The sequence below is a fragment of the Malus sylvestris genome, chromosome 16, assembly GCF_916048215.2.
Source record: "Malus sylvestris chromosome 16, drMalSylv7.2, whole genome shotgun sequence".
In the NCBI taxonomy this organism is placed as follows: Eukaryota; Viridiplantae; Streptophyta; class Magnoliopsida; order Rosales; family Rosaceae; genus Malus; species Malus sylvestris.
This window is the reverse complement of record NC_062275.1, coordinates 11,069,790-11,092,834: the sequence shown is the minus strand read 5'-3', so window position 1 is coordinate 11,092,834 and position 23,045 is coordinate 11,069,790. Positions and strand designations below refer to the sequence as shown.

At 40.3% G+C, this 23,045-nt stretch overlaps 1 protein-coding gene across 2 annotated transcripts; it reads left to right on the top strand.

Moving 5' to 3' along the window:
• The first annotated feature begins 1,949 nt into the window (after nucleotides 1-1,949).
• On the top strand, nucleotides 1,950-5,292 carry LOC126608727 (GPN-loop GTPase QQT2-like). Of its 2 annotated transcripts, none has more exons than XM_050276721.1 (6): nucleotides 1,950-2,198; nucleotides 2,411-2,540; nucleotides 2,694-2,920; nucleotides 3,164-3,454; nucleotides 4,440-4,645; nucleotides 4,753-5,292. In XM_050276721.1, the coding sequence occupies exons 1-6, from the start codon at nucleotides 2,097-2,099 to the stop codon at nucleotides 5,021-5,023; spliced, it is 1,227 nt and encodes a 408-aa protein (XP_050132678.1). In that variant the 5' UTR covers nucleotides 1,950-2,096; the 3' UTR covers nucleotides 5,024-5,292. The 2 variants fall into 2 exon arrangements, with proteins under 2 accessions (XP_050132678.1, XP_050132679.1); XM_050276722.1 differs by having other exon boundaries at nucleotides 1,956-2,198; nucleotides 2,384-2,540.
• Nucleotides 5,293-23,045: the final 17,753 nt, after the last annotated feature.

The following is a 23,045-nucleotide window of genomic DNA, read 5'->3' as shown; positions in this document are numbered from 1 at the left end:
ATGGAATTTAGAAAAGAGACTTGCATTGGTAGACTAATAATAAGAAAATTGGGAAAGTGGGAAGGTCAAGTTATACCAACAACCTCAATTAAAAGAAAAATGATCATCGTATCCATTCAAAAAGCAAACAAATAGGAGAAACTCTTCCAAGTTCCAAAGCCTTCCAAAACTTTTCTCTATAACCAACGAAATATTCTCCCTAATGGAACCAAGTATACTCCTTGAAAAAGTCCTGGACTTAGTTTCAAACCTGGCAACAACGTTTCACAAAAGAAACATCATGGGCATACATTCATAAAGTATAAAGGGATTTAGTTCGGTTCGGTTTCCGAACCTCCAAAATCGAAACCAAACCAATAAGGTTTGGTTTGGTTCTGTTTTTTCTTTTTCAACTCGATTGTTCGGTTTTTCAGTTTTTTGAGCTCACCCCTAGGTTACAGACCTAAATCGAAAACATAAACAAACAACATACGTAAACTGTAAGGGTATTACAATTTAGTTACTTGAAAGCATAAGCAAACAACTAAAGAAAAGTTAACCAAAAAAAAAGTTTTCAATTTCAAAAATCAACTTAAGAGAAGTTTGCACACAAAACAATTACTGCGTAATCAAATTATTATATAAATAGATAGCCGCATATAAAGTCTGAATGATATATAGCCCTACATTGAGCGAGATTATATTTTAAAGCCTAAAAAATTAATTAGGCTCTAAGTTTTTTTATTTTTTTTTTATTTTAGTACATTGATAATTTTACATTAAGAGGAGGGGGAGTTCGACTAAACCACACAATGAGCAGTTTAATTTGGTATCAAATTCGTCATTTACGAGATTCAAACGTAAGATCTCTCACTTTTAATTTAGTATTGATATTTCCACGATATTCGAGGCTTTAAGTTATATTCACCATTTTTTCAGCTCCGTATAGCGCGAGATGCTCTAAGAGCAACTCCACCCATAGAGCCCTCCCCCCTGGCAATCCATTATTGAATCCACCCTATTGAACAGTAACTGCCACCAATGAATAGTAATTGTCATTAATGAACAGTAATTGCCATTTGCATCTCCACCCTTGGAGCCCTCTCCCCTGGCAATAGGCAATTGAAATAATAATTTTTTTTGTTTGTTTAAATAATAGTTTATACATTAAAAATATTATAATATTAATCCAATTAAAAAAAATTAAAAAAAAAAAAAACCCGAACCCATTTCTTCCACCTCTCCTCCCACCCCCGAGAACCCCCTGCAAAAACCAGACCCGAACCCATTTCTTCCACCTCTCCTCCCATCCCCGAGAACCCCCTGCAAAAACTAGAACCTAGCTACCTCCTCCCCCACCCTGCCTTCCCCCCCACCCCCCCCCCCGCGACGACCCACTTCCCTTCCGCACCCACTTCCCCTGCGACGACCCCATCTCCCGCCCCCCCCCCTCGGCGACAACCCACCCTGCCTTCCCCCCTACGACGACCCACTTCCCTTCCGCACCCACTTCCCCTGCGACGACCCACTTCCCCTGCGACGAACCCAGCTCCGGTCCCCCCTTCTCTCTCTCTCTCTCTGACACAAAAAAAATAAAAAATTACAAAGCCCTCGGGCCACAGGCCCGTCGACTCCCCACCCCCCCTCGCTCGGGCTCCCACCCTCACTCGGGCCCTTCATGGCTGGACCCATTTCGACCGGCCCTCAGGCCCTTGGAAGGAGGCTGTCCCCTGAGCAACATGCAAGGGTGGACTTGCTCTAAGAAAGGAGAAAATTTTCATTGTGAAGGAAACACGGGTGGTACACTTCGTGTTTTTACATAAGTGGTGGAAAATTATATTTTTTAAATTATTAAATTTTTAACACATATATCCTACTATTTATATAATGATATGTGATACGGCGGTTATAATGGAAAATCTCTCGAAATAAGTCATTTGAGAACTGCCTTTTTTCTTTTTTCATCAAGCAGTGTACAAGTGTCATAGAAAATCCCATAAACGTCTCCAAATATTCTCCTCGCACACCCAGCACTCCCATAAACCCCCGTATTCTCGCCACACCCCACAGCGGCGCAGGAAGGAAAGAGGTGGGACCCAGCAATCCCCTTCGCCGGAATGGACATCGATTCAGATTTCCAGAAAATTAACATCAAATCGCAGGAGGAAGGAGGTGGCGCGCCGATACCCATGGACTCCGAAGACTCTTCCACCATTCAGGTACTCTCTCTCTCTCTCTCTCTCTCTCTCTTTCGCGCACTAGGGTTTCTTTTATTGTGCTCTTAAATTCCTGCACGGAAACCCTAAAACTACAAACTTATTTGGGGTTTCTAATTTAATTTTTTGTAGTGAGTCATTGTTCTAACTTGTTTGAATTAAGTTGGTATTTTTTTTTTTGGATTAAGCTGGGATTTGTTTGATTTGTTCTGAAGAATAAGGGCAAAGAAGATGAGGAACTTACTGATTCGATGAAGAAACTGCAAGTTGAGGAATCATCGTCAGGGCAGTCGGGGTCCAATTTCAAGAGAAAACCTGTTATTATAATTGTGGTGGGCATGGCAGGTAATTGCGTCGAATTTAATTGGGGTTTCTTTGTTTATTATAGCAATGTGGTCGTTCTACCTGATTCATTTCGGTTTTGAATTTGATGAAGAGTTATGTTATTTGTGAGTGCTTGAAGTTGAATGATGGTAATGTGTTGTGTGTTTTGATTAGGGAGTGGTAAAACAACCTTTATGCAGCAGTTGGTTTCACACACTCGTGAATCCGACATTCGTGGCTATGTGATGAACCTTGACCCGGCTGTGATGACTTTACCGTTTGGTGCAAATATTGACATAAGGGATACCGTTCGGTACAAGGAGGTGATGAAGCAATTCAATCTTGGACCAAATGGGGGGATTTTGACTTCACTCAACTTGTTTGCTACCAAGTTTGATGAGGTAAAACGTTGCCTGTGAATCTTTGTCTTAAATAATTTCGTTCTATAGAACGTTGCCTATGAGACTTGGTGCCATTTTGTTTTTATCTAAGTCATCCATATAAGCATTGATTGCATTTTTGGGAATAATGGTTCTATTCGTTTGATTAAAGTGGTTCTTGTAGCTCATGCTTTGGCTTGTATCATTCTTTCTCTTTCTCTCACGTATTCAAAATGAAATTATCATCATGATCTCCAATTTCAGGTTGTTTCAGTCATTGAGAAGCGAGCGCATCAGCTTGATTATGTTCTTGTGGATACTCCGGGTCAGATTGAGATATTCACTTGGTCTGCCTCTGGTGCTATCATCACAGAAGCGTTTGCATCAACGTTTCCTACTGTAATTGCTTATGTGGTAGATACACCTCGTTCTGCTAGCCCGGTTACTTTTATGAGCAACATGCTTTATGCTTGTAGTATCCTTTACAAGACAAGGTTACCTCTTGTGTTGGCATTCAACAAGATTGACGTGGCTCAACATCAGTTTGCTTTGGAGGTATGCTTTATTTATGTAATATGTGTGCGAATGCAAGCACAACAGAGCATGCTGACATAGACCGACACCCATTTCTGATGTAAATTCGGCGGTCGCCCCCCCCCATACATAAGCACTTCAATGACATACCCACTTTGAATATACTTGAATTTGGTGGGTCTGGAAGCTTTTAGGGAAAACCACAATTGGAGTTGGTTTCCCGCTAAATTAGCAGTAGATGGTTCCCGAATATATTGCTAGGGCTTAGTAGTAGAATCTGTCTCAAACTCAGGTTTAAAGTTTAAATTACCAAATTGATGTAAAAAAATGGAGAAAAAATGTTTATAGGGGCAGTCTGCCATGAGAAGTCTATGAGTAACAGTGAGCAGAACACAACACAACGTGGAGGTTATTTTATGTTATTTAACTTATTTTTCTAGTGGAATTGATGTTGTCCAACCGGTTCTGTTGTCAAGAATTCTACTTGACAATTTAGCCTGATTTCACGTTTCATATTATTGAGCTCATTTGGATGTGCATTTAAAATGATTGAAACCACTTTTGGTGAAAATGTTTTTGGAACCAATCCTTAGTAAATATGCAAGTAAATTCTGGAAAAGCACTTAAAGTGCTTCCTGGGAGAAGCACATAACTGGTGCTTCTTGCAGAAAGCACTTTAAGTGCTTTTGGAACTGAAAAACATTTTCTCTAAAAGCGCTTTCAGTCATTTTAAAAGCACATTCAAACGAGCCCATTATGATTCAATAGTTGGAATACCATTTTTAATTCTTATTTGTCCACATTTTAGTAGTTTGATTGAAATGATACAAAAATCAAAATTTATATAGAATTGTAGTTCAATGTACATAGTGGATAACCAAGCTGTTTCAACTTTCACCTCCACTAACTTGAGCATCAAAATTTTCTCGATTTCAAGTGTGAAATCAAATATGAAATAACTTTTCGTTTTTGTTTATTGTTCTCTTGAAAACTGCTGTTGATGCAGTGGATGGAGGATTTTGAGACATTTCAAGCAGCAGTGAGTGCAGATAGTTCATACTCTTCAAATTTAGCTCAGAGCCTCTCCCTTGTGCTGGATGAATTCTATAAGAACTTGCGGTCTGTTGGAGTTTCTGCAGTTTCTGGTGCTGGAATGAAGGATTTCTTTAAGGCCGTTGAAGCTAGTGCTGAGGAGTACATGGACAGCTATAAGTAAGGCCTGAACTTCAACAACCAACTTTTCTTCACCATATATTACAGTGCCACGGAATATGGATGTGCATAATTGATCTAGTTTTCACAATTTCTTGCTTGTGTAGGGCTGATCTGGACAAAAGACGGGCAGAGAAGCAACGTTTGGAGGAGGAACACAGAAAGGAGAACATGGAGAAGTTGAGGAAGGATATGGAGAAGTCCGGGGGAGAAACTGTGGTCTTGAGCACTGGTTTGAAGGACAAAGGTGAGAGGGGCAAAGCCATGATGGATGAGGACGAGGAAGATCAAGTTGAAGAGGAAGATGAGATGTTCACCGAAGATGAGGACGGTATAGACGAAGATGAAGATGAAGAGGCTGAAAGGTTCACATTTTGATGCTTTTGGATTGTAAGTATTAACTCACTAGTTAGGAAAAGGGATTGGACAATATCACTTGGGGCGGGCATTGATGAAAATTAGAGTATTTAGATGAATGATGTGTCGTAAACTTGGTAGTTTTTAGGCATATTGTTAACTGTCGACATGCTAATGTTTGCCGGTTTGTGTATATATGGTCGCGTCCGCTTGTACTTATCAACCATCAAATGTTTATCCTGGAATATCATGAAAGCTATAAAGGTGTATGGAGATAATTTTGGATTGTATTCTCATAGTTTCTGCTCACTAAATGATTGGTTTAGCGGATATATTTTTGGAATCAAATCTCCAAAATGGCTTCAAGTTGGAATGTATCCTCCATGATTTGACTACTACGTGGGCATCGAAGACAAACGGGGGGTCGTCGTCTGGTAACTCGACGTCACAGTAATTCTCGAGTTTTAAATATGGGTTTTCGGTTTTGATTGCCGGTTCGAGTTTGGAACGATGCCGTTTTGGACTTGGGATTTCTTTAAACTCTTGGCTCTTGTTGGTAGAGATGAGCCACTAGAGAGAACACAAAAAAAATTACAGAGGTTGATTTTGGTCGTTGGCATAGTAATCAGAATGCCATGGGGTGGATGAGTGGTTTGGATTAAGGGCAAAGTATACGGATGTGCAGCGATGGGGGAGGGAAAGAAGAAAGAGAGTTTTTGTTTTTTATATAATGCAATTTTTGAAATGCAAACAACAATTTCAAAAATATTAAACTATTTTGTGATATTACGTTGTTTGCATGACAATGACATGTAATCAGAGGAGGAATAGATAGGTCAAGATTATGCCAAGTTGGAGATTTAACGGATTTTTCCACGAAACCTGACAAATGACAAAAAAAGTTGAGTTACATGACAAAATGACGTTAATTTAGTTTCAAAATGCAAAGTAAGATCACAGTGAAATTTTAAAGGGTATGACTAGGGGTGGGCACGGGCAGGGCCGAGTCGGGGATTACATTTTCTTATATAGGAACCGGACCTTACTCGGCCCGGTTAAAACGGACCAGTTCAGGCTGGATCCAAGAGTCCTTGGTTTTCTTTTTTTTTTTTTTTTTTTTATGAAAAAAAAAAACTGGAATTTGCACAGATTCACCAGTGCAACAGATTATGCAATAGGAAACCCAGATAAAGAAAGAGGAAAGATTTCGAAAAATTTCCAATTCCAAATACACCCACGTCCTTATAAAATCTTAAGCATAAACATCTCCTAACAAAGCAGATCAAGACTCAGTAGATCAATACTTATAACAGAAACCCAAATAATATAATCCACAGAAAATTGAAGCGCATAGCGAAATTAACATTGTTTAAATATTTAGCAGGTCATTAGGTATATAGGCATCACAAGAAACCCATGATAAATACGAACAAATCTCGATATGAAAGCCCTAATACGAAGCTAAAAGTGACCCAACACACATGGAGAGATCAGTACTCTTCGGCCTTAGCATCCTTACTGCCGGCAGCAGCGGTAGATTCCACCGCAGAGCTTGCAGTCTCGAACTTCGTGGTGCCTTTTTGAGCAGCGGAAGCAATGGCGTTCCTGGACTTGACGGTGTCGAGCATGCGCTTGCTGATCTCTTTAAAGTAAACTTGCAGGATTTAAATCTCGTCCTTCTCGATGAGGGGAGGGGACGACGCACTCGAGACGGCGAAGGAGAGGTGACAAATTGTGTAGGGTGGCGGGGTTTTGTAAGTCTGGGTCCCTGGGATGTCAAATTGAGATGCCGAGAGAGAGAGGTAAAATAGAGGTGAGAAAGAGGTGACAAATCGAGAAGATGGTGGTCGCCTGGGCTGTCGTGCTGTCAGGGTGGTGAAGGGAAGGGGACGACGCATTGGAGACGGCGACTCGATTGACAGAGTGAGAGTGATAATTGAATTCGATAGGTTTAAGGACGAGCAAACCTAAAACCAACGATTCAGATTGGATGGAGAGATGATTTCTTCAATCACATCCGTCCATTCTAACTACAAACGGGCCGGTCCGGGTACTTGATTTCAAAGGCTCGCCCCACCCCGCCCTGTTTTTTTTTTTTTTTTACAAAATAGAAATCGGCCCCTACCAGTCCCGAATTTTAATTACCCGCCTTAACCCGCAGTTCCTGTACCCCTTTGCCCACCCCCTAGGTATGACAAAAAGTAAGCCGTAGAATTGTATTAAGGCTTATTAGTCAAAATGCTCCTGAAACTATCATTGAGTCTCAGTTTACCCATTAAAACTGGTTTTGTCTCACTTTGCCCCTTGAAGCTGATATGTTCAACTCTTTTGTCTCACTTTACCCACTTTCGTTAATGGATTGTTAAATTTAAACTATTTTAGACATTTCAGTTTTTACACATTTATTTACCTCTTGCTCCACACAAAACAAGTCTCAATTTTATTTTTGACAACTCTAATTCAAACGCATAAATTTTGGGCATTTTTAAAAATAAATTATTCGATTAATAGAAAAATTCCAAGCAACAAAATCATCGTATCAACCAAAATAAAGGTTACATTAGTTCGTAAAGTCATTTTACTTGCAAGACATTCATGTATTGGCTCGAAACTTTGCAATTGAAAAAGATTCATTACAATAAAATCATAATACCATTAAGCTATCCTATCCAAAATACTTCAAAAAACAAAACAAAAAAATCATTTAAATCAAATGTTCACAGTTTGAAACAAAAAAATTCACATTGTTGAGCACTGATTGTGACATTCCGTCCCAAAATTTACTGTATTTTATTCTCAGTAGTAATGAAATTATCAAAATGCCCCTGAAATGCCACGTAGGCCTTCCACATGGACCTCAAATTTTCCTTTCAAATTTTTACTCTTATTTAACTAATTCTGAACAATATTCATTTTTACGAACATGTTGCTGTAGACGGAACTCAGTTCAAAGTTATAACGAACAAGTTATGCACGTTTCAAAACCGAGAGCAAAATGATAATTTTGCACCTCGAAAATTTGAGACAGCTGACTATGTTAATGCACAAAATCGGTGAGGACTTTGGTACAATAAAAAGTGTTAAGTTTGTGACCTTCGCTAGATTGCTCCGGTCATTAGTGTGGATAAGTATGTAAATGGATAGAGACAGGGAAGCAAACACAAGATGTACGTGGTTCACCCAGATTGGCTACGTTCACGAAGTAGAGGAGTTCTCATTAATTGTGAAGGGTTTACACAAGTACATAGGTTCAAGCTCTCCTTTAATGAGTACTAGTGAATGATTTAGTACAAATGACATTAGGAAATATTGTGAGAGAATGATCTCTATTTATAGAAGAGAGTTTCTAGTTTCATTCTGACATTGACACATGTCGTGTTGTGATTGGCTTCTGATGTTGACACGTGTCGTGCTATGATTGGCTTCTGATGTCGACACGTGTCGCGCTGTGATTGGCCTCCTAGTTTGAGGGAAACTCTTCTGGGTCCTTGATGGTATAACGTTGATCGGTGCTCAGTAGTTTCGGGATTGGTCAAGTATGGTACAAACAGTGCTCCCCTAAGTTCCCCAGTGAGGGAAGCTCCTCGGTTGGGGACTTGCAAGATCCAAGCCATTGAGTAATCACGAAACTTCTAAGTACTGAAGTGTGGTATCATTTTCACTTGCCTTATCTATCTCATATGTAGATGTGACATCTTCTCTGGAAGTACTTTTCCTCCATCCAGGGGTGATATCTTTAATCGATGAAGATACACAAGGTAATGTATCAATTTCACTTGAAGCTTACTTGTAGTTTTGGGAAGCCTATAATAGGAGTCCCCCAAGTCGCCGAGCTAGGAGATTTGCCGAATGAGGTAACAGACAAGGTAAGCAATCAGACTTTCAAGCAAGCAACCTAGATCGGAGGTTCGACTTCGGCTTCCGGTTGATTGTTCTCCTTCTCCTTGTGTCGTAAACAGCAACAAGGATAAGGAGAAGCAAATAGAGAAGAGATGATATGAGATACTTTTATTTTTGAAGAAGTAACTTTCCACATGCTTATTATTGAACTGGGCTGGAAGGGTTTCTAGTTTCCTTCAGAGTATAAGGCCGACTTAAGAATTTGAGGGTCAAAACAAGTCCATCAAATCTAGAGTACATTCGACCCTGATTATATGGGATACTTTTGCTGTTGACAAAGTAGTGGATGTATCGGCACGTGTTCTATTACGCTTGTCTCCACATGCTTCCTTGTATCATTCTCACTTGCCCATTGGGCCGATCAAATCAAGTCCCCATTGGGCGAAGGGCTAGGGGCTGATCATAGGAATGAGCGGTTCAGGAAGGGAGTGAGGAATAGTTACGTAGCGTTGACACTTATCAAATAAGCGGGATATTCTGATGGCATCTTGGTGAAGTGTTGGCCAGTAATATCCTTGGCGAAAAGCCTTGTGTGATAGGGATCGAGATCCAGCATGATCTCCTCAGACTCCTTCATGTATTTCCTGAAGGACAGTTTCCGCCTCTGCGAGCGTAAGGCATCTTAGGCATGCTAGGTTAAAACCCCGCTTGTAGAGTTTGTCATTAATGATCAAGTAACGGGTAGCCTTGTGTCGAATTTGCTTAGCTTGGACTTTGTCATTTAGAAGGGTGCCATAAGTAAGGAATCTATAAATCGGGGTAATCCAACTATCCCGCTGTTGTAAGTTGCACACTTCCGTAGCCATGATGCTTGGTGCTGCCAACAATTCGACTTGAATTTTTCTCCCAATCTTGTCTTCCACCGCTGAGGTGAGGTGAGCCAAAGCATCTGCATGACTGTTTGCCGCTCGAGGAATTTGGGTGATCTGGTAGTGGAATTGCTTGAGCAACAATTGTGTTTGTGCCAGATATGCTGCCCTGGAGCTATCCTTAACATCAAAGTTATTGGTGACTTGGTTAACCACCAATTGGGAGTCACTAAAGATATCAATTCGTTTAACCCCAAGATGTTTGACCAAACGTAAGCCTGCTAGAAGGGCTTCATATTCGGCCTCATTGTTCGATGCCTTGAATTTGAAACGAAGAGCATACTCCATTGCCACTTTGTCAGGGGTCGTAAGGACTAGTCATGCTCTACAACCCTATTGGTTGGACGAGCCATCAACATATAGGCTCCATGCTGGGGCTGTTGGTTCTTTTTTCTGAGCTTTCGAGGGTAATGAAACCACTTTTTAAAGCGTAGAAAAAATGTCAACAGGATATGTGAAGTCGGCAATGAAGTCTGCCATTGCTTGGCCCTTCTCAGCTGGCTTTGGTTGGTAGGAGATGTCAAACTCACCCAATGCTATCGCCCATTTGATCATTCGCCCTGAAGTGTCAGGACTTTAGAGTATCTGTCGAAGAGGATGATTGGTAGGCACGATGATGAAGTGTGCTTGGAAGTAAGGGCGAAGTTTTCGAGCATACATGACTAATGCTAGAGCCAATTTCTCAATGTTGGAGTATCGTGTCTCCGCATCTTGTAAGGCCTTGCTAGCGTAGTAGACAGGCCGTTCAACATTACCATCATTTCGAATGAGAACTAAACTTACTGCTGAAGCCGATACCGACAGATAGATAATGAGAGTGTCACCAATCTCAGGTTTAGAGAGCAGATGGGCTTTACTCATGTAGTTTTTGAGGTTCTTGAATGCATCAGCACATTCATCAGTCCATGTAATGTACTTCTTACTTCACTTAAGTACTTTGAAGAAAGTAGCACATTTGTCTGTGGCATTAGAGATGAACCTAGTTAAGGCTGCTACCTTGCTAGTAAGGCTTTGGATATCTTTTGAAGTTACAGGTTCCTTCATGTTGAGGATTGCTTTGATCTTTTCGGGATTAGCCTCAATGCCTCGTTGGCTTATCATGAAGCCTAAGAATTTGCTAGAGCCTACACCGAATGAACATTTGTTGGGGTTCAACCTCATTCGATACCTTTTCAGAATGGTGAAAGTTTCAGATAGGTTGGTGATGTGTTGGTCAGCATGTTTGCTCTTGACTAGCATATCATCAACGTAAACTTCCATGCTCTTCCCAATCTGTTTGGAGAACATTGAATTGACTAGTCTCTGATAAGTCGCTCATGCATTCATTAGGCCGAAGGGCATAACTTTATAGCAATATAGTCCCGTGTCAGTAGTGAAGGCTGTGTGTTCTTGGTCTGGAGGGTTCATGAGGATTTGGTTGTATCCTGAGTAAGCATCCATGAAGCTCAGGAGTTCACACCTTGCTGTAGAGTCTATAAGTCTGTCTATGAGAGGAAGAGGAAAGCTATCATTCGGGCATCCTTTGTTTAGGTCGGTGTAATCGACACATATTCTCCACAAGACCTTTTGGAGCAGGAGACTTTCCTTTGTTGGATTCTTCTTAACAAGGACAACATTTGCTACCCACGTTGGATAATTGACTTTGCAGACGAAGCCTATGCCTTTGAGTTTTTCAACTTCTGCCTTCATTGCCTCGTACCGTTCAGCGTCATAAGATCTTCGCTTCTGTCTCACTGGCTTAGTCTTGGGGTCAATACTTAAGCGATGACAGATGATATCGGGAGAGATGCCTGACATGCCCTCGTATGACTAGGCGAAGACCTCAGTGTTCTCTTGCAAAAAAGAGATCAATGCCAACCGAATAGGTGGTGACAAGGTGGCGCTAATCTTCACCATGCAATTCGGATAATCTTTTGAGATAGAGACCTTCTCTAACTTTTCAGCGGGTTGTGCTTGCTGGGTGAAAGAGTCATCTCGAGGATCGTCGGGTTGACTGTTGCCACCGTGAAGATCCAAGTTGGCTTCGTCTGGGCTGGTCTTTATGACTTGGTCATGTATAGAAAGGGTTTCCTTGGGCACATGCAGGTGCTGTTGCTTGACCGAAGTGTTGTAACATGATCGTGCACTAAGTTGATCTTCTCTGATGTAACCATTGCCATAAGGGGTTGGAAATTTCATCAACAACATATGTGTGGATACCGTGACCTTAAGATCATTGATGCCTGTGCATCCCAAGATGACATTGTATGCCGTTGGGCAATCAACCACCAGGAAGTTAGTGGTAATGGTAGCTGTGTAAGGGTATTGTACCAATGGTGAAAGGTAAATGTATGCTCCCCAAAGGTTGCACGATATCACCGGAGAAGCTTATCAGAGGGGAAATCGAGCGATCGAGCGATCGAGCAAGTGTTCAGCTACATTAAGTGCCCTGAAAGCTTCAGCAAACATGATATTGACCGAAGACCCCGTGTCTACAAGGATTCGTCGTACTTCAAAGTTGGCTATGTGAGCTTCCACGATCAGTGGGTCGTTGTGAGCGTAAATGATACCTCTTTCTTCCTCAGGGTAGAAACATATTGGATCCTAGTTAGGCTTTTGATACTTACCTCCCCTGATGTCTTCCACGTGAAACACTTGGTGGCCAGACCTTAAAGCTCGTTCACTATTTTTCATGGCCCTGTTGGAAGATTTAGATATGGGTGTGCCACCACTTATGGAATATATCACATTCACCTGGCGTTGGTTACGATTACCCCTTGAAGAGTGAATGAGGAATTGATCAATTTTTCCTTCACGTGCCAAAGCTTCAATATGATCACGAAGGGTGATACACTTCTCGCTGTCATGGCCGTTATACTCGTGGTAGCAGTAAAACGTGCCCGTGTTCTTCGTGGGCTTGTAATCCGGGTGTCTCGACTTTGACTTCGGTATCAAGTGTGCTATGCTGGGGTAAATGGCCACGCATGTGGCGTTCAAAGGTGTGTATGCCTCATACCTCGGGGTAGGGGTTGTCCTGACATGTGTTTGACCCACTTTGTTGACTACCTAGGGTTAGGGATTATCATAGCGATACCCTTGATTATCACAGTAGTGTCTTTTACTCATTTTACTAAAATAAGATTGGTGAGGATGAAAATCTTTCCTTTTTCCCTGAGATTGATATGTCTGTTGACTTGGCAAAGTATTAAGTAAGGCAGAGGGAGGCACCGCTGCCGTTTGGAAGGTCGAGGTCTTCTCATTTGGTTGGATCTGACTTCCACTCCCTACTTGCTAATAAAGGGTGGCTGTGGGGGGTTTCCCTTGATATGTCCTTACCTCGACGGAGGCATGGTTGTAAGCCTACGCCATCACCTCAGAGTAAGTCTTCCAAGTGTTGACATTGATCATGTACTTGAAGAAACAGTCACGTAGGCCTGCCGTGAAGGCTTTGAGGGCAGTCTTGTTGTCTGCCTCGGCACAACAGGAATACTCATGGCTGAAACGGCCAGCATACATACATAATGACTCGTTTGGCTTATGGCGAATAGTATACAAGTCATCCGCAGAGCGCAAGCGATCGGTCTGGAAAATGTGTTGAGAAACAAATAGTTTTCTCAATTCCTCAAATGAGTCTACCGTCTCAGGTGGAAGACGGCAATACCAGTTTAGAGCTCTACCAGAGAGGGTAAAAGGGAAGATAAGACATCGCTTTTCGTCGGTGTGCATCCGGTATGCCATGGTGGACTCAAAAAGGTTAAGGTGTTCAATCGGGTCCTCATTTCCAGTATAGAGTTGCAAGCCAAACTTCTGATTTGTCTTTACTTGGAGGGGGTGTCGAGGATCCTTCTTGTAAGAGGGCCAGGCCTAGGTTGGTTCCAATCAGGTATCTCAGCTTGTCGTTCGACCTTCAACTTGTTTACTTCCTTAAGGAGTTGTAGGACAAGAAGGTCCTGAGTGGAGTCATGTACCACTGGAGCTTTCTTTCGTAAATCTCTATCTCCTTTTGGAAGTAGGAAGGTTTGATCAAGAGCATGTGGTTTTTCCCTGGACTCGTCATACTGACTTCCAAGGTATGTCTGTCGGAACATCTCCGAGTCCCCTATACCTTCGTGTTTCTCTAGGACTTGTTGCCCCTTCCCCAAATTGGCAGCCGGCCTAGGACATGGGAGGGGACCGAGTCTTTCAGAGACCCGTGGGTCATTGAACTTCGAGCTTACATAGATGAGATTGTCTCGATGTTGCTTTAGGAAATCTCGACAGTCGTGAAAGACAGCTTTCGATCATTCTACTCCTTCTGTAAGTAGGTGTCTTCCTCTACTTCTTCTACTTCGGGTCGAAGCAGCTGGGTTGAGAGAAGTCTTATGTTGATCAATGTTTTGATGATTAGCTCGCTCCTCATCAGGGATACCCATGTCGAATGAAGATGACCCTCCGTGTTGGGGGGCACCCAGATGATGGTTGATGTCCATAGGGGTAACGAGCTCGCATGTTTGAGTACACCTAGTTTCATCAAAAAGCTTCTCATACTGGTTCTGGAGGACCTCATTCTTGCTATCTTGTTGTTCTGAGCTTCTAGCTTATCGACTTTAGCTTGAAGAGCAACCCTCTTTCCTTCATTCTTTCATTGTCTCGCACCAAGTGCAAGAGGGGTGTCATTCTGCGTGTTGTGGCTTCCTTCGCTCCCCATGTTGCAGAGGGATGTTTGGTAAAAAAAGAGTGTACAAATGGTGGAAACCAGCTTAATAAAGCTGAAGAGAGTGGGAATAAGTGTCGTTCCCACAGACGGCGCTAAATGTTGATGCACAAAATCGGTGAGGACTTTGGTACAACAGAAAGTGTTAAGTTTGTGACCTTCGCTAGATTGCTCCGGTCACTAATGTGGATAAGTATGTAAATGGATAAAGACAGGGAAGCAAACACAAGATGTATGTGGTTCACCCAGATTGGCTACGTCCACGGAGTAGAGGAGTTCTCATTAATTATGAAGGGTTTACACAAGTATATAGGTTCAAGCTCTCATTTAGTGAGTACTAGTGAATGATTTAGTACAAATGACATTAGGAAATATTGTGAGAGAATGATCTCTATTTATAGAAGAGAGTTTCTAGTTTCATTCTGACATTGACACATGTCGTGTTATGATTGGCTTCTGATGTTGACACGTGTCGCGCTATGATTGGCTTCTGATGTTGACACATGTTGCGCTGTGATTGGCCTCCTGGTTGGAGGGAAACTCTTTTGGGTCCTTGACGGTATAATGTTGACCGGTGCTCAGTAGTTTCGGGATTAGTCAAGTATGGTACAAACAGACTAAATTCAACTTTTGCTGACAGATGGTCCTCGTGCAGAACAAATCCATGCATAGTTTAGAAATTTTGAACATAGATGGATGGTGGGCAAATAGCCCCTTAATATAATATTTATTAAGTAGGAGGGGAGTGAAGGGGAAAAAGATGATGATGCACCCCGACCCGAATCAGGGCATGATGGCCGTCATGTGAGGGTGACGTAGCCATGTGCACAGTACAGAAGCAGTAATGATAATAGAGAATACGAGTAAACGAAAACCAACTCATAAGAGTACTAGTTAAGACAAGTGTTAGAATATGCGTGAATACACAATCAGAGTGTAAGTAGCCTAAATTCAGTCCAGAAAACAAGTACTAATTAAACGACACCCAAAGATGCTCTACATTTGTGATAGTCTGTCAGAACCTCCAATCAATCCTCGTAGCCACCAATGAACAAGCTTATCTAAAACCTGGAGGGGCGCAAAACAAAAAGTGTGAGTGGGTAAAAACAAAGCTTTTCAAAACCATTTCATTTATCAAGTGCTTTAACCCCTCGTCGTAAAACATGTATAATTTTCCCATAAATGGAATATATATATATATATATATATATATATATATATATTTCAATACATGCTTCACATATCCATATTCATAAGTATGCCATGCCAAAAATATAAAACAGGATAAGTAACTCAGGTGAAAATAAATTCATGGAAAATAACATATTAGCCGGAACCCCTGCAAAGGTCTGTACGGCTGAATTCATAGCTCATTAGTCAATCTAGCCGGAGTCACCGCAAGTGACCTATACAACACTACACTGCACACGAGTCGGAACCATTGTAAGGGTTTGTACGACAAGACTAGGTGTAATATAGTTATGCTCAAAGCTACGCTCTTATGATAGCTGTACGATAAATCGCTAGTCACCTACGAGTTGGAACCACCTATAATGGTATGTACGACAAGACTGTGCACCTAAATTGGATCCAATGTGAGCATATGGTGTGGGAGGTTGATGAGTAGATTTTATATTATATATTTTACCCTAATCTTAGTAAATTTTGGTTAATACTTTGGAAGAATTTTGATACTTTGAATTGTATTTTCAATATAGGACTTTCAACTTCCTCTTGAGCAAAACAGGATCAAATGGACGAATTTTGGAGTAATTCCAGTTGGAGGACGTTTGTAAGTCACTTAGATTGATCGTATCAAAATCTGGGATTTTTCCACCAAGCGGTTATTTTCTAGCGATAAAATAAATGAGCAATGTGCAGTGCTGGAAAATGACGTTTTTGGGCTTAAATTGCGTTTTTGGAGCCCAAGATGACATCGGATGGGTTCGTGGCCTTCTGGAGAAGTGTTCAGAATATTCCAAACATTAAATCCAGCTATATTGGGCCAGTTTTGGAGCAGGTTATGGGTCCAAAACGCGGCTGTTCAGATTTTAGGCGAATTTTACCATTTAATTTAGGGTTATGTTTCCTATTTTATTGGATTATTAATTTTAGTTTCCTAGGGGGAATAAAGGACCTGTTTTTAGGGTTTGTGTGGGGGCCTTGGCAGATTTATTGCTTGGCCGTCTACCATATTTCACTACGCTTTATTTTATGCAATTTTGGAGACAGAGAGAAGTGCTAGGGTTTTGGAGATTTTCTACTTCAAAGTGTTTTCAATCATTTTCTTAATAATATTTTCTATGATTTCAATTATGAATATGCGTAACTAATTTCTTTTGCTAGGGCGCAGCCTTGAGCCTTAGCATGAATATATGATTTTTATTTAATTGCTTATAATTGATTGCATGCATACTTTGAATTGTTAATCACCGGAATAAAAACTATCTAATTGTCTTAATGCCTGATCACCATTAGGATCTTTAGAAAAGTAATTTGATGCAATTTTGGTTGGAAGGTTCCCTAAAATTGACGTTGGCTTCTTGTGATTAATAATTGTAATTTCACTTAGGATGAATACCACATCTTAAGGGTTGCATGGTTTTTCAAAGGGTTTTCATAAAGCATAATGAGTCTTTCATGTTCATATTTGATCCGAACGTCTGAACGGGTTGCAAGTTAGATATACGTTCTATGTTGGAGGTTCCAAGTAGAATATAAATTAGGAAAACCTAACCTTCAAAGTGGCATGTGTAGATCATAAGTAATTGGTAAAAGTTCATAGGATTGCTAGGTGATGGTGGAACCCTAGTGCTTTCTTAATATGATTTCTCCCAAAACTGTTTTCTTTTCCCTCTAGTTTTAATATTGCATATTGTCTTATCTTTAATAGTTAAATTCGTTTTTAATTTAAGTAGGTTATAAAATTAATCATCTCAATTTCTACTTTACAATAATTAATTGGAATTTGATTTGTTTCGAATTATTTAATAATCCATGTGGAGAATGACATTATGAGATCCGTTTATACTACAACAACCTTGTGATTCTTGCAAGTATTATAGGAGTTTTTATCGCATTCACATGAGTAGTAAAATCCCTATCAGTGACATCATAAACAGACATGTACCATATCTCTAACTAAATCACAATCACCCGGGGTGCAGGTTTATGAGCTCTCAATCACGTCTCACATTATCAATATCTCATATAACAAAACATAACTCACTTGGTACTTACCTAAGCGTCCACAACACCAATTCATATTATGTATCATATACTAATTCATATGCTGAATATAAATTTATATGCATGGCATTTCAAAGCATACTTTCATTTAAACACATTTTTTGGGAAAATATCAAGTATATAAATATCTACTGAAAACCAAAAGCCCACTCATTGGTATGTTGAAGGGTCATAGCCCCCGAGTCGCCCTTGACTGCGCTCGTCCTCGGGATAGGTCTCACATATATGCAAAATAACTGAATAAACGTTATTTAAAGCACATAGACAAAATTAGTTAATAACTTCTCATACATTGCTCAAAAGAGATGTTTGAATATACCAATGTGATCTACACAACCTCACAAACATCCCCATATTTTTAGAAATTTTTTCCAACCACCGACGCGCCGCCACGCGCAGCCAAATCTTAACTGAGGCCTAACGGCCGTTAGGAATATTCCGTTAAATTTAAGGAATATTCCGTTAAAATCAACTAACGTTGTTATTCGCGTTAGGAATATTCCGTCAAAATCGACGGAATATTTCATCGTCCCCTACCTTCGAACTCCGGCGACTGCCGCAGTCGTCGAAAACTAGAAAAATATATAAAACCTTATATCTCCCTCATTTTTGCACCAAATTCCACGAAATCTTCACCAAAACGAAGCTTACAACATAAGGAACAAAACCTTACCAATTTTGGGACCTGAAATCCTCAAGAATTCACCGGAGATCTTTCGATAATCCGGCCAAACCTTGAACTAGTCGATCTCCACTTCCCGACGTTCAATTCTCTTGGTTTTTCTTCTCCAAGCTCCGTAAGGATGATCCAAAGCTCCCTAAGTCCTTAAAAATTCCTAAAAACCTCACAATTATGAGTGCATGAACAATGCATGAATTCGGCGGTTGTGGTTTCTTAAGAACACGAAGGTTTCGGATGAACTCAAAATCTTACAAGGAGTTCGAATATTACCTGGTTGACGTCGATCCGTGCATGAAGTGTGAGTTTGGTGTTCGTCCGTACGTTTTGTACGAAAATGGTAGGAATGCCGAGAGAATGAGAGAAAGAGAGAATGCACGGGGTGTTTTGTGCGTGTGTGGTCCTCACTTGGTCACCAACCAAAACCAACAAAAGTAATCTTAGTCCTAATTAGGTCCAAACAATTAGGACTTAAGATAATTGGCCCATTTCACACACTCACAATCCAACGCTTAAGGACGAAATTGACATTTCATGCCATCGATAAAAATAATTCGGGATGGGCTGTCACAGATTAGGAAGGAAGAGAATCTTCCTCCTTAAAAACCCCACACTATTCATCAAATTCTCACTTTCTTTATTGGGTAAATATCAATTGACTACTCTCAAGTTTCGTGGTTTTCAACATTTAGTACATGAAGTTTTTTTATAGAGTTTTTTTTTGTCCCAGAGTTATACCTAAAGTATTAATTTTGAGATAGTCTCATACATTTGTTAAGTTTTATGTTAGAACTTATGTTAAATAATGACGTGGCACCAACGTGGACAATTATTGGGCGTTACGTGTCAATATAGGCCCGTTTCAATATTAAAAAATTAAAAAAATACAAAAAAAAAACCCCCATTTTCTACCTCCCCCACCCTACCCCTTCCTTCTTCGCTAATGTGGGAAGTGACGGTAGACCTCGCGTCAGAGCTCTTTGACCCTCAGCCTTCGCAGCTCATCAACCATTGCGTCCAGGCTCCTAGACAAATCGTCGTCGTCTCCCAACCCTCCATTCTTCTTTTAACTACACCTCGACCCTCTAAACCATCATTCTTCTACCCACACCCCAACCCCTCCCCCCTTCCCCGGCGATCTCACCCAACCCTTCATCCCTTTGATCTCACCCAACCCTTCATCCCTTCTCTCTCCCACCTAATCGTTCATCCTTTCTTTCTCCACGGCTGATGCCGGTTCACCTCCTGCCGACCCGTACAACTCGACAATCCGATTAACTCCCTCAGATTTGAACTTTCTCTCTTTCTCTCTCCTATATCTCAGTTTTTTTATCATCTTCAAGGTCGAATCACGGATGTGCAATGTGTTTCTAGATCTGGAGATGTGGAGTGTGTTGCAGATCGCGGATTGTAGTGTGTTTTTGGATCTGAAGATGTGGAGTGTGTTATCTACCGTTGGATGTGGATGGAGAGTTACGAAGTGGGATGGACGCCAGCATCGACAGTGGAGGGAGAAGGGACGAAAGGTTAGGTGGGCAAGAGAAAGGATAGAGGGTTGGGTGGGATCGAGAGGGGGGTCGAGGTGTGAGGTTGAACAAGAATGGTTTTTTTTTTTTTAATTTTTTTTAAATATCCACGTGGGCTTATATTGACACATGGCGTCCAGTCATTGTCCACATGGGCGCCACATCATCAGTTAACGGCTGATTTAATAGACAGACTAATGGATGTATGAGACTGTCCCAAAATTAATACTTTAGGTATGACTCTAGGATGAAAAAAACTTCATGTACCAAATGTTGAAAACCACAAAACTTGAGGGTAGTAAACTGATATTTACCCGTCTTTTTTTCACTCTTAATACTCTATTTCTTTCCCACTTGTTCCATCACACCACTTCACTATTTCTCCCATTTTGGCCGGTTCCCTCACATCTCTCCCTTTGTCTCTCTATCAATTCACACAACCACAATTGTCATCATTACTCTCACACACTCTCTCCCACATTAACCCTCACGTTACTTTCTCTCCTTCCACTAAATTCACTCAACCTCACAACTCACAGACTATATCTCATTTCCTCTCTTAACTCTTTCATGCACCTTTTCCTTTCCATGCACTCTTTTCTTCCCCTTGGACAACCCAGACATCCATCTCTTATCACCACCAACACTGCCCATACTCTTCCAAAAATTTCCTAGGACTCTCTGCAACTCGTCCTCAACCTTTGGTTGTAAGAAAACCTATAGGAAGACAAGGTCCACTTTTCGAGGTTCGACGAACGCCGACAAAACCTTCACTCTTCCAACCATGGTATGTTCAAGATTTCCATCCTTAAGCTCTCCCTTGACCTTCCAGTATATTTTACTAACATGCATACATTTTTTAGTGCATTTGAAGGACAATTTCCTCACTCTGTTTTTCTGTTAAAGTTTGTAGGATTCCCTAGTGAAACCTGGCCAAACCCCGTTGGTTTGGTTGGGTTGAAGGCACATGATGATTTCCCTAGACCACCGATTTGAGCTTGCATGCTCGAATCTACTTCGAAATAGAAGAAAACGAAGAACTCCAACTCGGGCCGTCACTTTCAATGAATTTTTCGACGAGCTTCGGCCATCTTTTGGCCTTAAAATAGGTATAATCTTATTTCTCTTGTCCTAAGTTTTGTTTTGATATATTATAGGTCAAATTCGGTTGTGTAACGGCTCCGAACGGGGCAATTGAATTTATTTCCAAATTTCCAACGAAAATTATGTTCTTGAGCAAACTAAAGAAAATTAGGTTTATTAATTAGTCCTCTCGGAGGAGTTCAGCATGCAGAATAGTTGGACGATTACGATCTACATATATCTGTGAGTGGGTATTTTTGTTTTTATGTATATATATGTATATGTGATTTTTTTCTAACAACTGCTTTTATATATTATGATGTGACTTGTCATGTTTAGCATTACAAATAAACTTTTCGTACACTTTATGTTTTTAATATTATTTGTGAACATAAACTTGTGGCATGACATTTTTGCGTTTTATCTGCTCATTATTATGTGTTTGCACGATGTCTCTTAGTTATTTGTACTGTTCTGGGCCCAGGACCAGCTTCACGTGTAGTTCACATGCACCGTTTACATTCGCTATGGATCCAAAGTTAAGTGTCAGCCTGTCCCTTTGTGTGATGCGACTAGCGCATCTCATGTGATGTAGTACCAGAATGTAAAACCTACACTCAGCCTGTTCCATTGGTTGAATAACTCTCCAATGGACTAGTGTGCCTACATAAATTAATGAGCATTGATTTCTTGTAATAATGAATTGAGATTTGATGTTGAGATACCTTGCTGTTGTGCCTACATCATTTAGCTCACTTCTGTTGCAGGGTACCTAGTACATACTATTATTATAATATTGTTGAGAAATCATATACTTGTTTTACAGTGAGGGGTTACATTTTTCGAAAATGGTTTACAAAACTTTATTTTTCAAGCCCACTCATCCTTATTTTTCGTCCCTCTAGGTTTTAGTGGCAGAACTCTTGTGGCAACGAGGATTCCTGACAAAAGTTGGTATCGGAAATCACTTCCGATAGTATATTTCTTATTCTAATTTTACTGTACTTTACTTATGCTCTGATATCACGTGTGAAATGGGTTCAATCCCCCTCACATGCGCACTCTTACATTTAGTCACTTTTAGGTTTTAATTCATTCACATTTACCACATCACCACATTTTATGACTTTGTCACCTTCCCGGTGTCGGTCAGCACAGCTCGATTCAGAGTGTGTTACTTATTCCACTAGGCATGAGCTTGTTCAAACTGTGTTAAAATGATTTTTTTGGTTTGGGAAGTATTTTGGATAGGATAGCTTAATGGTATAATGATTTTGTTGTAATGAATATTTTTCAATTGCAAAGTTTTAGCCTAATACATGGATATCTTGCAAGTGAAATGACTTACGAACAAATGTAACCCTTAATTTAGTTGATACAATGATTTTGTTGGTCGGAATTTCTCCATTGATTGGATGATTTATTTTTAAAAATGCCTAAAATTTATGCATTTGAATTAGAGTTGTCAAAAATAAAATTGAGACTTGTTTAGTGTGAGGACTAGAGGTAAATAAATGTGTAAAACCTGAAATGTAAAAAATACTCTTAAATTTAAGGATCCATTAACGGAAGTGGGTAAAATGAGACAAAAAAGTTGAAGTTGTCAATCTCAAGAGGCAAAATGAGACAAAACCAGTTTCAATGGATGAACTGAGACTCAATGACAATTTCAATGGGGCATTTCTAACTAATAACCCTTATATTATTTAGGGAAATTTTATTTAAACCCATGCAACCTCTTTACACCCAACTTAAAATTTTGAATGTTAATTGTCTATTTTACCCTATTGCATAATTACTATTAAGTACAAAATGAAATTAATAATAAAACTCAAATTTATCAATAAACCCAAACACTATAATTAAACCCTACGATCATTCTTTGTTTATCCTACGTTCATTCTGGCTAAAACCCTAATAGCTCTCATAGAGAAAAATAAGTTTTTCTATTGAGAGGTGGTGATTTTGAAGTTTTGAATCCTCCAACCAAGGTATGACTCAATTTATGAATTTTTTGTTCGTTTAATTTCAATTTTTTTCAATCAATCCTGCATAGCTGAAGATT

What these genes read in the sequence shown, in the direction of transcription:
- LOC126608727 (XM_050276721.1), top strand. Translation starts at nt 2,097, where the DNA reads ATGGACATCGATTCAGATTTCCAGAAAATTAACATCAAATCGCAGGAG. An exon ending in AAGACTCTTCCACCATTCAG is followed by an intron (nt 2,199 to 2,410) that starts GTACTCTCTCTC and finishes TTTGTTCTGAAG; the next exon opens with AATAAGGGCAAAGAAGATGA. An exon ending in AACATCAGTTTGCTTTGGAG is followed by an intron (nt 3,455 to 4,439) that starts GTATGCTTTATT and finishes CTGTTGATGCAG; the next exon opens with TGGATGGAGGATTTTGAGAC.